This window comes from Labeo rohita, chromosome 25, assembly GCF_022985175.1.
Source record: "Labeo rohita strain BAU-BD-2019 chromosome 25, IGBB_LRoh.1.0, whole genome shotgun sequence".
Taxonomy (NCBI): Eukaryota; Metazoa; Chordata; class Actinopteri; order Cypriniformes; family Cyprinidae; genus Labeo; species Labeo rohita.
In genome coordinates this window covers 14,838,201-14,852,667 of record NC_066893.1, presented here as the reverse complement: position 1 = coordinate 14,852,667, position 14,467 = coordinate 14,838,201, and the positions used below count along the sequence as shown (strand labels likewise).

The 14,467-nt window shown below is 33.4% G+C and overlaps 1 protein-coding gene across 2 annotated transcripts in view; it reads left to right on the top strand.

Moving 5' to 3' along the window:
- Nucleotides 1-14,467, top strand: part of galnt18a (UDP-N-acetyl-alpha-D-galactosamine:polypeptide N-acetylgalactosaminyltransferase 18a) — an 82,556-nt gene that overhangs the window by 31,385 nt on the left and 36,704 nt on the right. For both annotated transcript variants that reach the window (XM_051100355.1, XM_051100356.1), the window contains exons 2-4: nt 7,774-7,966; nt 11,572-11,738; nt 14,007-14,190. In XM_051100355.1, the coding sequence (XP_050956312.1) occupies nt 7,774-7,966; nt 11,572-11,738; nt 14,007-14,190 (544 nt within the window). The remainder of the gene's footprint in view (nt 1-7,773; nt 7,967-11,571; nt 11,739-14,006; nt 14,191-14,467) is intronic.

Genomic DNA, 14,467 nt, shown 5'->3' with positions numbered 1-14,467 from the left:
GACCTTCAAGTTAAAATCAGTTGGTCTAAATAAAAAAACAAGCCCTGGGACATAAGAAAAAACACTCATTGTTTTTCTGGTGATTTGTTTATTAAATCAGTCTGTCTTGATAACGATCTTAAAATGGAAAGTATGTCTTCGGGAAGCAGAGCTCTGTTGGCCGTCTGCGTTGTCTCATCGGTCTGAATAAATTTGACAGCAAAACATTAGGTCAGCTATGTAACTCATTAGGGTCATGTGAGTGTTCTCATATTTTGGCTTTCAACGTCGTCTCGAGTCCGTGAGTCAGAGTCCTCTTCAGACAAACACACATGCATGCAAACCGCATGTGACATGCACTCTTACACGAACCCTACATTAGCGGCAGAGAGCTTCTCCGACATGTCAGAACGGCATGATGTTTGTGCATTTGCAGGCTGTTTGCATGTGTTCCCCTGAACTCAATAGTTTGGGTTACATGCTGGGTGTCTTGTTTTACATTCGCTCCATAGAGCTGGCACTGACAGGCAGACGGCATGCCACAGGCGAGGTCAGAAATGCTAGCCGTCCGCCGTGACGCAACCCACCCGAGGCTTTCGCATTTTAAAAAGGGAAACAACTTTGTTTTAGATTGGATCCATCCTACTATATTTCTCTCACAACATGAATCTTTTCTTTTCGCAGCGTTTTAAAGGAATAGCTCTCCCTCATGTCATTCCAAACCTGTGTGACTTACTTTCTTCTGTGGAGCGCTGAAGGAAAAATATTGAATAATGTATTCTCTCAAAGCTATCGTATGACTTTGAAAGACTCAGGATATGGTGCGCAAGTCTTATGAACCACTGTTATGATACTTTAATGGTGCTTTTTGTCATTTCGGAGCTTGACTGCCACAGTCCTCATTCTTTTTCATTATAGTGAAAAGATTGGCCAGGGTTTTCTTCAAGCATTTCCACTGAAGAAAGCAAGCCATACAGGTTTAGCTGGTGCAGAGATATTATGAATGAATTGTGTTAAATCCTTTTTGAAATTTAAATCTGAAGCTTTGAGTGTTTCTTTATTTTGCTGATAACTTACAGGGATGTTAAAGTTCTTTACTTTGAACTTAGAGCTTAATCTAGTAACAATTGTGGCTGTAAGTATGTACTTTAGCTTTACTGAGCACAGCGGATAATTGATTTGGAACAACCTTGTGAAATGAGCTTGTACTTTTATCTAGAGTTTATTAGTTCTGTTTGGTAAGTAAAGGCCGTTTTAGTTCTTCAGCAAGAAGAAATATTTGTGTTAATCTTTTTTTCATACTTCTTCGAAGTCTGAACTTTTTAAACAGATTTACAAAGTAGTTTGAAAATGGTTATTGCATTAAAAACATAATTGCAAGATAATTGTGTTTTTATCACTGCAGGAGGTTGTAGTGCGAAGCTGTGTCTTAAATTTTGCTGTTGTGCAGAATTTTTGTAATGTATTGTATAATTATTTTATGCACTTTATGTGAACTTACAATTTGGTCTATTTGGTAATTAAAGCCTGTGCATTTGTTTTTAATATTGCTTTGAATAATGCTTTTAATCACATTTAGAAAGTAGTTTCAAAATGGGTATTGCATAAAAAAGATCATTATCACTGCATGAGGATCTATTTATATTAAGGCTGTCAAACGATTAATTGTGAATAATCGCATACAAAATAGAAGTTTGAGTTTGCCTAATATGTGTGTGTGTACAGTGTGTATTTATTATGTATATATAAATGCACACAAATTAATGTATATATTTAAGAGAAATATGTTATGTACAAAATATTTTTATTTATATATAAAGGTCACGTGTGACGCGTGAAGTACCGACCCTGTGTTTACAAAGCGAACGTGCAAAGAAAGTCAAACGCCCTTTACAAAAAAGGTAAGATAACGAAGTCGGATGATTTTGAATTTGGAGAAGAAAATGAGATGGATTTTTTTGGCCTATCCTACCTTTTTAAACTGAGTACACAGACAAACAACTTACTGCGTGTGACCTTTCCAGTGTGATTATACAGTGTGTGGTCGCGGACATGCGTTACAGAGAAAGATGAGCATTTAATATATACTTTTTTCTTTTTTTTTTTCTTTTTTTTTTAGAAAATGGACAATCATTTCACTAGATAAGCAGGGCCCCTATGATTTGCACAATGTAGAAAACGTGGATGGAATTGCGGAATCCAATAATAAAAATGGAATTTACGACATTTACATACAGTATTTCTTCAGTGTTGTAAAGGAGAAGTTCACCTCCAAAACAAAGATTCACATATAATGTGACTTCCAAAATGCAGTTTAAATGCGGCTTCAAACGATCCCAAGTGCGGTTGTAAACAATCTCAGCCGAGAAAGAAGGGTCTTATCTAGTGTAACGATCAGTTATTTTCATAAAAATAATGCAATTTATATTTATGTCAAACGCTCATCTTGTCTTACTCTGCCTGGACTGTTTTTTTCATGTTCATGACAGTTAGGGTATGTCGAAAAACTCCCATCTCATGTTCTCCCTCAACTTCAAAATCATCCTATATCACTGTTTTACCTTTTTTGTTAAGGGTGTTTGATCTTCTTTGCATGTTCACTTTGCAAAGGCTGGGTCGGTACTTCTGCAGCGATGTAGGATGATTTTAAAATGGTTTTTGAAGTTCGACATACCCTAACTGTCTTGAACCATACTACACAGAGTTCAGGGAGAGAAAGGCAAGACGAGCATTTGAGATTAAGAAGTATTTAAATAGTTTTTTTGTTTTTTTTAATGAAAATAAATATTTGAAGCCACATTTAAACTGCATTTTGGAAGTTCAAAATCGGGGCACCATATCAGTCCGTTATAAGAAGAAAATTCTGAAATGTTTTCCTCAAAAAACATCTTTTACGACTGAAGAAAGAAAGACACAAACATCTTGGATGACAAGGGGGTGAGTACATTATATGTGAATTTTTGTTTTGAAAGTGGATTTCTCCTTTAATTGTAATAGTAAATCCCCCTTATTTGTCAAAAAATACAATTTCTGAAATTTTCATTAATGAAAAGACAACTTTAGTTAATGTTTCATGCCTTCATTCGATAATCAGAAATAAAAAACATTTCTTAAGGCTATAGTAAAAATAAATTAAACTTGTTTTTATGCATTCAAGAAGTTTTTATTCCCGGCTCTTTTTTGAATTTTTTTTTTAGTAGTTGTGTTTGAGTCCCTCAGTTGTCCTCAGTGTGAAAAGATGGATCTCAAAATCATACAGTCATTGCTGAAAAGGGTTCAAAAATTCAAAGATTCTGCAGGACCTAGAGGATTTTTCTGAAGAGCAGTGCTCAGTTTAACTGTTCAGAACAAACAAGGGACTCATAAACAACCGTCACAAAACAAAAAAACAGTCGTAGATCATCCAGGTAACCCCACACAGTATTAAGAACCAAGGCTTCCCAAACTTTGGAAGGGGGTTATTTGAATGATTTCAGCTATTTTTGGGTCTTGTGGACTATATGTAAACATCTTTTATGTAAAATATCTTAAATAACATGCAATTTGTATGATCTCACATTTCTTACTCACATTTTCACAGATTCTGCAAGGGGTTTCCAAACTTTTGCATGCCACTGTATTTATTTTCTATATTTGTATTAATATTTTATTGATAGATGCAAATTACATGATGATATATATATATATATATATATATATATATATATATATATATTTATTTATTTATTTTTTATTTTTTTTTTTAAATGTAATTATAAAGTGCAAATTGCATGATTATGGAAATATGCATTTTTTTAACTCAAAAATAATAATAATACTGTAAATGTTAAAGGCAACTAAAGGTTTTTTTTATTAGTTGGGTTTGGGGTTTTATAATATAATGTACAGTTAGGGACAATAGTGATTGTGCATTGGAACCTATAAACTTTTATTGTTAAAAATGATTATTAAAAACATTATTTGACCAAGGACAAAAGCCGCTCTGAAATTAAAAATCTCTTTTACAGGAGTGTCCAGGCCAACACAGGCTGCCAAAAATAACACATTATTTTAAGATATTATTTAGTTTCCATTTTTATTCCACACATAAATGTGAATAATATGTCAGCAAAGGTGATGATTTAAAGAAAGTGAAAATTAATGGCTAAGTTAATTTTAGCTTGTTCTGTCCCTAACTGTATATGTTTAGCTTGTTGCTTAGCACTTCTGCAAGCAATTTAATTATTATAAGAGTAAATGCTGATTTCTATTCCTGCCCAGAGGCACATTTATTTTCAGCCTGTCAGTTGTCTTCTAGAAAGCAGTAAGTACATCACAGTAGGTGTTATAACAAACTTTAAAGTTTTCTTCCTTTTGTTAACATCATGTGATGGGAAGATCCATCTTTCAACCTACTTGCGCTGTTCTGTCAGATTCTGCAGTTCTTTCTCGTAATTCAGTCTCTCTTATCTTTTCTTATTCAACACAAAACAACAGTGTCAGAAAACTGCTTAGGTTATCGTCTGAATCTGAAGTCCTCAACAGAGAGGACACCTATTTAGAGTATTTATTTGCATTTCATTTCAGTGGTCATGTTGAGACTACCTGAATTACATGGTGAATTGAACTACTAAACACAATAATGAAGGCTTTTTGGACTCTAAATACTGTTATTCATCTTGCCATTCGATTTGTAGCCCGTAAAACGTTGTGGCCTGTTTTCATTTTGAATGTAGGCTACTTTGTTGAATAGAGCTGGAATGAGGCTAAGCTCTAATTTACTGTGAATGTGATTTTCAAGGCTCGTGACTGGCCGTCAGTTTTGCTAATTTGTGCAACAGTTTCAAGATCCTAAGTTGAGATTGCTGATGCAGTTTGAAAGTAACTGAAGTGAGTTACAAATAGCATCAGGGTCTGATTTGATTGAATATTCTGTAATTTTTAGACTGGAACAGACTTCTTTTTGTGTATATTTACACGACAGCCTCTTAAAGGAGAAGTCCACTTCTAAAACAAAGATTCACATGTAATGTACTCACCTCCTTGTCATCCAAGATGTTCATGTCTTTCTTTCTTCAGTCGTGAAGAAATTATGTTTTTTGAGGGAAACATTTCAGCATTTTTCTCCATATAATGGACTGCTATGGTGCCCTGATTTTGAACTTCCAAAATGCAGCTTAAATGCGGCTTCAGGCGATCACAAATGTAGTTGTAAACGATCCAAGCCGAGGAAGGGTCTTATCTAGCGAAACGATCGGTTATTTTCATTTTAAAAATACAATTGAAATACTTTTTAATCTCAAACGCTCGTCTTGTCTTTCTCTCCCTGAACTCTGTGTATTCTCACTCAAGACAGTTAGGGTATGTCGAAAAACTCCAATCGTATTTTCTCCCTCAACTTCAAAAATCATTTCAAAATCATCCTACATCACTGCAGAAGTACCGACCCAGTCTTTGCAAAGTGAACATGCAAAGAAGATCAAACACTCTTAACAAAAAACAGCGATATAAAAGTTGAGGGAGAACATGAGGTGGGAGTTTTTTGACATACCCTAACTGTCATGAACCAGAACAAAAAACTGTTTAGGCAGAGTAAAAATTATATAAATTGTATTAGTTTTATTAAAATAACAGATCGTTTCGCTAGATAAGATCCTTCTTTCTCAGCTGGGATCGTTTGCAACCACATTTGTGATTGTTTGGAGCCGCATTTAAACTGCATTTTGGAAGTTCAAAATCGAGGCACCATATCAGTCCATTATATGGAGAAAAATGCTGAAATGTTTTTCTCAAAAAACATAATTTCTTTACAACTGAAGAAAGAAAGGCATCTTGGATGACAAGGGGGTGAGTACATTATTTGTAAATTGTTGTTCTGGAAGTGGACTTCTCCTTGAAAAGGCATTTCTAGTTCATGAAAGCAGCATCTCCTGGTCTGAAGTTGGTTTCAGACTGTCGGTGTCTGCAGTGGCAGAGATGAATTATTCTCTCTAGGCCAGCTCTTTGCAGTGGCTGTAATTAAATAACCTCTGCTGTTAATTAGCATTCCTTAATTACGGGCATTGGCCTTTCATCATTCTTTGAGCATTGCCAGGACACTTTCCCTCTGTTCTGCCTGCGTACTCAGCATTAATAGTTTTGCAACCTGTCATATTTTCTTAGTGTTTGAATTTGATGTAGTGGAGGGTAGGTATTTGCTGCCTGGGCAGCTTGGTGGAGAGTTTGGGTGAGAAGGATTAAGTTTCCTTAAGACTTTGATGGGATCGCTGACTTGACGAATGGAAGTTAGAGAAGAAATGGACTCATCATTTTGGGTAGTAATAAATTCCAAACTGCAGTTGGCTGAATTCCATTGCAAAGTACTCTGGCGTTATACTGTACCATAATACCATAGTACTGAGCGAGGTATGAATGATATTCATGTTCCATAGTCCATAGTCCACAGTACACCCAGGTACTTAAAAATATGTGGTACAACCATGGTACATGGTCAAAACCAATGCTGTTTCTCTATCAAAAAACAAAAAACTTTTCTTTTTCATTGTGTTGTACCTTATATTAGTGAAAGATAAAATTGAGTAAAATTGTATTATATTATTATTTAGTAGTTAATAATATTATTTAAATGATTGATTATTATTATTATGATTATTATTATTGTTCTTGTTGTTATTTAATAATAACATTTGTAATAGTAATATAAATGTTATTTAATACTTGTAATTTTATTTTTATTAGGAGTATTTATATATATATATATATATATATATATATATATATATAATAAAAATGACAATTTTAATGTTGTTGTTGTTGTTATTATTATTATTATTATTATTATTATTTTAAATAATATTTGTAAAACGTTAAATATTTTTCTATTGTTGTTATTAATTATATTACTGTTATTGTATAATAACAACAATAATAATGAATAAACAATAATAATTATTAATAATAAATTAAATAGTTCTTGAATAATAACAATATTGTTAATATAAATGTAAATATTTATATAAAACAATTTAAATGTTGATGCGTAATAATAATTGTTGTTATTAATTCTAATATTATTATTTAACAACAACAGCAATAGTAATACTAAAATTATAATTTATTATTATTATATGAGAATTTTTGTATTACTGTTACAAAAACAATTACAATAATAATTGTTGTTTTTTTCTTTAGTATTAGTATTAATGATTGTGATTATTATATTTATATAAATAATATAATATATTTATGTAAAACAATTTAAATGTTAATGATTGTGATTATTATATTGTTCATAAATTATATTGTTGTTTTTGTTTTCTTGTATTTTTATATATTATTGTTATTAAATAATAACAATAATTTATAAAGGTAATAGTTTACAGATAATAATATTTACTATTTTTAATAATAAATCATGTAGTTGTTGAATAATAATATTAATAATATTAATATTAACAATAGCAACATAATACATTTAAATTTGTGTGTATATAACAATCATTTAAATGTTTGAGTAATAATAATTATATATAATATAATTATTTATAATAATTATATTGTTTATAAATGATATTGATGTTATTGTTGGTATTACTATACCAACAATATAACTATATTATTAATTTTGAATAATAATAATAATAATAATAATTTATAAATAATAATAATTATGATTAGTAATAAATTAAATAGCAGTTGAGTAGCAATACTAATAATAGTAATAATAATATACATTTATATGTATATATAACAATAATAATGTAAATGTATGTGTAATAATAACACTAACACTGTTCTTTTCTTCTGAACTTCCAGAGAAACCATTAAAAGATGGGGACGACACAGCTGACCAGACCCTCTCAGACTCTCTTTTTGCACACTGGGGTCACGACCTCGGCCCAGAGAGCCGCAAGGTGGCCCTGAAGAAGTTCCAGTACTACGGTTACAACGGCTACCTCAGCGACAGACTCTCTCTAGACAGAGCCATCCCAGACCTCAGGCCCGACGGGTGAATCAATCACTCACTGCTCACACGCCTTCTCCTCTCTCCCTCCTATTAGCATATATATACACAGCATTTGTTCTTTCAGAAACATCAATTTTCCTTTATTATGATGGTCGTAGTGAACAAAAAGAATCACTTAGAAGAAGATAACATATGAAGAAATTTCCCCATAAATCATCAGTCCTTTTTTATTAAATACTTTTGGGGGCACAATTGTGAATCAAAAAAGACTCAAACAATAAAATAACTGTATATTTTATATCAGGGAATAGTGGGAGAAAACAGAATGACAATCCAAGAATAAATGCATATTTACTTTACATAATAAAATTGAATATAACAACACTACAAATGGTACATTAAAATATTTATATACAGTGGGTACGGAAAGTATTCAGACCCCTTTAAATTTTTCACTCTTTGTTATATTGCAGCCATTTGCTAAAATCAATTATGTTCATTTTTTTTCCTCATTAATGTACACACAGCACCCCATATTGACAGAAAAACACAGAATTGTTGACATTTTTGCAGATTTATTAAAAAAGAAAAACTGAAATATCACATGGTCCTAAGTATTCAGAACCTTTGCTCAGTATTTAGTAGAAGCACCCTTTTGATCTAATACAGCCATGAGTCTTTTTGGGAAAGATGCAACAAGTTTTTCACACCTGGATTTGGGGATCCTCTGCCATTCCTCCTTGCAGATCCTCTCCAGTTCTGTCAGGTTGGATGGTAAACGTTGGTGGACAGCCATTTTTAGGTCTCTCCAGAGATGCTCAATTGGGTTTAAGTCAGGGCTCTGGCTGGGCCATTCAGGAACAGTCACGGAGTTGTTGTAAAGCCGTTATTTTAGCTGTGTGCTTAGGGTCATTGTCTTGTTGGAAGGTAAACCTTTGGCCCACTCTGAGGTCCTGAGCACTCTGGAGAAGGTTTTTGTCCAGGATATCCCTGTACTTGGCCGCGTTCATCTTTTCCTCGATTGCAACCAGTCGTCCTGTCCCTGCAGTTCAAAAACACCCCCACAGCATGATGCTGCCACCACCATGCTTCACTGTTGGGACTGTATTGGACAGGTGATGAGCAGTGCCTGGTTTTCTCCACACATACCGCTTAGAATTAAGGCCAAAAAGTTCTATCTTGGTCTCATCAGACCAGAGAATCTTATTTCTCACCATCTTGGAGTACTTCAGGTGTTTTTTAGCAAACTCCATGCAGGCTTTCACGTGTCTTGCCCTGAGGAGAGGCTTCCATCGGGCCACTCTGCCATAAAGCCCCGACTGGTGGAGGGCTGCAGTGATGGTTGACTTTCTACAACTTTCTCCCATCTCCCGACTGCATCTCTGGAGCTCAGCCACAGTGATCTTTGGGTTCTTCTTTACCTCTCTCACCAAGGCTCTTCTCCCCCGATAGCTCAGTTTGGCCGGACGGCCAGCTCTAGGAAGGGTTCTGTTCGTCCCAAACGTCTTCCATTTAAGGATTATGGAGGCCACTGTGCTCTTAGGAACCTTAAGTGCAGCAGAAATGTTTTTGTAACCTTGGCCAGATCTGTGCCTTGTCACAATGCCGTCTCTGAGCTCTTCAGGCAGTTCCTTTGACCTCATGATTCTCATTTGCTCTGACACGCACTGTGAGCTGTAAGGTCTTATATAGACAGATGTGTGGCTTTCCTAATCAAGTCCAGTCAGTATAATCAAACACAGCTGGACTCAAATGAAGGTGTAGAACCATCTCAAGGATGATCGGAAGAAATGGACAGCATCTGAGTTCGATATATGAGTGTCACAGCAAAGGGTCTGAATACTTAGGACCATGTGATATTTCAGTTTTTCTTTTTTAATAAATCTGCAAAAATGTCAACAATTCTGTGTTTTTCTGTCAGTATGGGGTGCTGTGTGTACATTAATGAGGAAAAAAATGAACTTAATTGATTTTAGCAAATGGCTGCAATATAACAAAGAGTGAAAAATTTAAGGGGGTCTGAATACTTTCCGTACCCACTGTATATATAATTTTAGAGCTGCAAAACATGTAATCACGATTAATCACATTCAGAATAAAAGTTTATCCTTACATACTGTATGTGTGTGTACTGTGTATATTTATGTATATATAAACACACATATGTGTATTTTTTTTATTTTTATGATTTATTTATTTATACTTGTATATAATTTACATTATATATAAATGCAGATATTTTCTATATGAATCTAATATATTGTTTCCTAAAGTGTGTGTATTTATATATGTATACACACACATAATAAATAAACACAGTACACACACATATAGTATGTAAGCAAAAACTCTTATTTTCAATGTGATTAATCACGATTAATCATTTTGCAGCTCTACATACATTAAGAAATATATAATTTTTAAATGTATTCAAAATATTAATATAAAATATTCTTTTTTTACTTTCAATGCAATATGAAAACCAATGGTGTTACTATATATATATATATATGTATATATATATATATATATATATATTAAAAAACAGTAGAACATTTTTAATTGTGTTGTACCACATATTAGTGCAAGTTAAAATTGAGTAAAATTGAGTAATATTTTATTGTTGTTATTTAATAATAAAACTGCAATTTAATACTTGTAATTTTATTTTTATTAAGAACATTAATCTTTATATATATATATATATATATATATATATATATATAATAAAAAAACATAAAAAGTGTTTTTTGGAATTATTATTGTTATGATTTATAATATTGTTATCGAATAATAACAATACTAATGTATAAACAATATTTTATTAAGAAATTAAATGGTTTTAATAAAATAAATTAAAATATTTATATAATGCAAAAATAATTTAAATGTTAATGAGCAGTAATTATCACTGTTGTTATTATTAATTCTAATATTGTTATTTTTTAACAACAAAAACAACAATAGTAATACTGCAATAATAATTTGTTGTTATTTTTATTATTATTAAATTATAAGTTTAGTGTTACTATTGTTGTAGTTAAATAACAACAAACAACAACAATAATAATAATAATTCTTGTTGTATTATTTTGTATTATCATTAATTTTTGTTATTATTATATTGTTTATAATGATGTTGTTGTTGTTGGCCTAAATGTATATATGATAAGAATAATTTCATATGAATATAAAATATTACAAAAATTTTTTTTTACTTTCAATACAACATAAAAATACATTTTTTAACTTTGCTAATAACATATAAAGTTTTTTTTTTTTGTGCAACATCCATATGGATGCGGATTTATACGAGACAGCGCAGTAGTAAATTTGCCACAGACATCATCTTTCAAAGTGTCAAACTGAAATTAAACACCTCTGGTTATGTGATAGTTTACACCGCCTATGTAAAATGTTTGTGTGAAATCAAAACAGTCTTGCACTTTTTATTTCTAATTAAATATATAACTCAAAATACATAAACACCTCCTTTTAGTCTGAAATTTAATTCCAGGCACAAGTGTCTCCAATGCGATTAAAGGCAGAACTCAAGAAAAGATAAAGTTTGAGATGTTTAATCTTGGAAAGACTTCACCTCCAGGTGTGTGATCCTGTATTTACATGGGGTTTTTTTTCACCTGCAGGTGCAGGAATATCTCGTACCCCTCCAACCTACCGCAAGTCAGCATCATCTTCATCTTTGTGAACGAGGCGCTGTCGGTCATCCTGCGATCTATTCATTCGGTGATCCATCGGACGCCCTCCCACTTGCTGAAGGAGATTATCCTGGTGGACGACAACAGCAACAACGGTGAGGGCCTGATTTTGCCCCAGCGCCGCTTTTTTGATTTGCTGGGGGCATACGAGGACTCCTTCAGTGGGGATTGATTCTTGTATGACAGATTACGATGAATAATGCATGTGAATGTGGATTCATGTGGAAAGAGTATTTGAGGTCTGTAATGTGATAACACTAGGGGATTATGGGCAGCAGATGTACATGTATCCCGTATGCACAACTAAATGTTTTATGCGTTGGCATCAGAGGCGAGTCATTTCTCTCACAAACATTCTGGTCTAGCAGGAGGCAGTTTATTTAAGCAAATTCTTTTTCCAAAGAGAAATCTAATAACACATCTGTCCTAAACAGTATGTGAGATGTGTCAAAAATCATAGCATCCGAAAGGTGGCCGGACGGTGTAATGTTCCTTGTAGATTTTTTGAAGTGTTCATCCATATATCCTGCTTTGGCTAATGTTTACATTTGTGCAAATGCATCATACACTTTATATCAGTCCATGGATTCCTTAGCAATAAAGTAAAATTAATAAATATAAAAACATGAAATAATAATTTTGACATTAGTACAAGTGCCTTTATGTAAAAATAGTTTTATGTTCTAATTTCAAATACTTTTTACATTTTGATGTCTATAAAGAGTTTCTTCTCACTTTTGTCAAATTGCATATTGGAGGTTATAATACAGCATTTGAACTGAATTACAGTACATTTTTCTTTTCACAGTAATAGTAGTAGAAGTGGATATGCCATCAACTTAATACAATAAGTAATAATAAATAAAACAGTATTTTAAAAATATTCATAATACATATTTGCTGGAAATATTTTACAGGTAAATACTGTAATAATATATAATATTTTTTAAGGAATTAAAATATTATGATATTTCTATGTTAGATCATAAAGTTTTTTATGAAAATAAGAAGATGGAGTTTTTCGCCATACTCTACCTTTTTTAGCTGGAGTACACAGACGATGAACTTAGACGTGATTCGTAGTAGTGATGGGAAGTTCGGATCATTTCGTTCTTCCCGAGTCACATTAAAGATTCGTTCAAAATGAACGAACCAATCAGGAACGACACGTCACTAATTCGTAGCATTGTGGACGTGCATCCCAGAGCCTGTGCTACACAAGCTTTTGTGCTTAAAAAGTAAACAAATTTTTATTTTTCGAAAAAAAAAAAAAAAATGACGGATCGTTTCGCAACTTACATTTTGAAAGTTCAAAATCGGGGCACCAATGAAGTCTATTACATGGAGAAAAATCCTGAAATGCTTTCCTCAAAAAACATAATTTCTTTACGACTGAAGACAGAAAGACATGAACATCTTGGATGACAAGGGGGTGAGTAAATTATTTGTGAATTGTTGTTCTGGAAGTGGACTTCTTTAACTTTTAAATTTTACAAATTCTTTTAAGTTGTTTCAACATTTTTACAGTATATTTAAATACAGCCATTATTTTTCAAATAGCTCTTATGCATTGGAATGTAATATATATCTGGCTTTATATTGTGTCCCTGCTAGGGCATAAATGTATTTGTTGGTCCTTGGCATCAAAATGTTTGAAACCCCCTTGACTGTTGGCTTAAGAATGACTATTTTCTGAAGATAAGTGCTGGCTCTGTGCGGTAAAGTAGACTACTGAGGTGGGTTCAACTCAGGCCGATCAGAAAGCAAAAGCTTTCATTTGCTCCCAGTCACCTCTAGAGTATTTGGTTTTTCCAGAATAATGACTTCACAGTGGTTATGCTACAGTGACCTTTTACTCGGCGTGTGTGGGATATAGAACGGGGGCAGGGCGGTTAGCGTGAGGTGCAGAGGTTCGAACGATTCATTCTCCCGCAGATTGACAGTGGCCCCACGTCACACTATCCGGTTGCCATGGTGAGACAGGATGATGGCTTTCTCCCTAATAAAAACAAACAACACAGGAGACAGCTGGGAAGGGAGTAATCACCAGCAGACAGCGGTGGAGACTCCAAATATCACAGACCGCTGGCAAATATTAGTGTCTGATGTCCGCAGCGTTTCAGTTCATGTTCGTAATTCCCTGAGGGGTCGAAGGGGGAGTCTGTATAAACGAATTTTGATTAGACTGTAATAAAAGTCAGGTACACGTGTCACCAGGGTCTCCCTGCTTCATTTCTGCCGAGCACTGAAACTTTCTCAGAGGCCACGAGGGTGATTTGGTAAACAGCAGGTGTGAGGTATGAATTTTTATATTGCATAAAGAGACTCTTTTTTTGACTAATCCCTCTTTATTTCACTCAAAGCTGAGCTGTCGGAAAACCTGCGGAGGTTTGTGGACGAGACCAACCAGCAGCGTCCAGACTTCATTAAAGTGGTTCGGCATGACAAGCAGGAGGGTTTGATTCGTTCTCGGGTCAGCGGCTGGAGGGCTGCGACCGCTCCCGTCGTGGCCCTTTTCGACGCCCATGTGGAGTTCAGCGCTGGATGGTCAGTGACACTTCATTTTTATGTCATTTTGTTGCCAGTACTGAATATAAGAGTGCTATAAAGTTTTCAGTTATGCTGAGTAAAGTTCTGCTGTCTTCAAAATATGATTTAGAGATTATAATTGGTGCTGGACAACGATTAATCGTGATTAATCGCATCCAAAATAAGTTTTTAGTTACATAATAAATGTGTGTATTCTGTGTATATTTATTATGTATATATAAATACGCACACATGCATGTATATATTTAAGAAAAATATGCCATGTTTATGTATT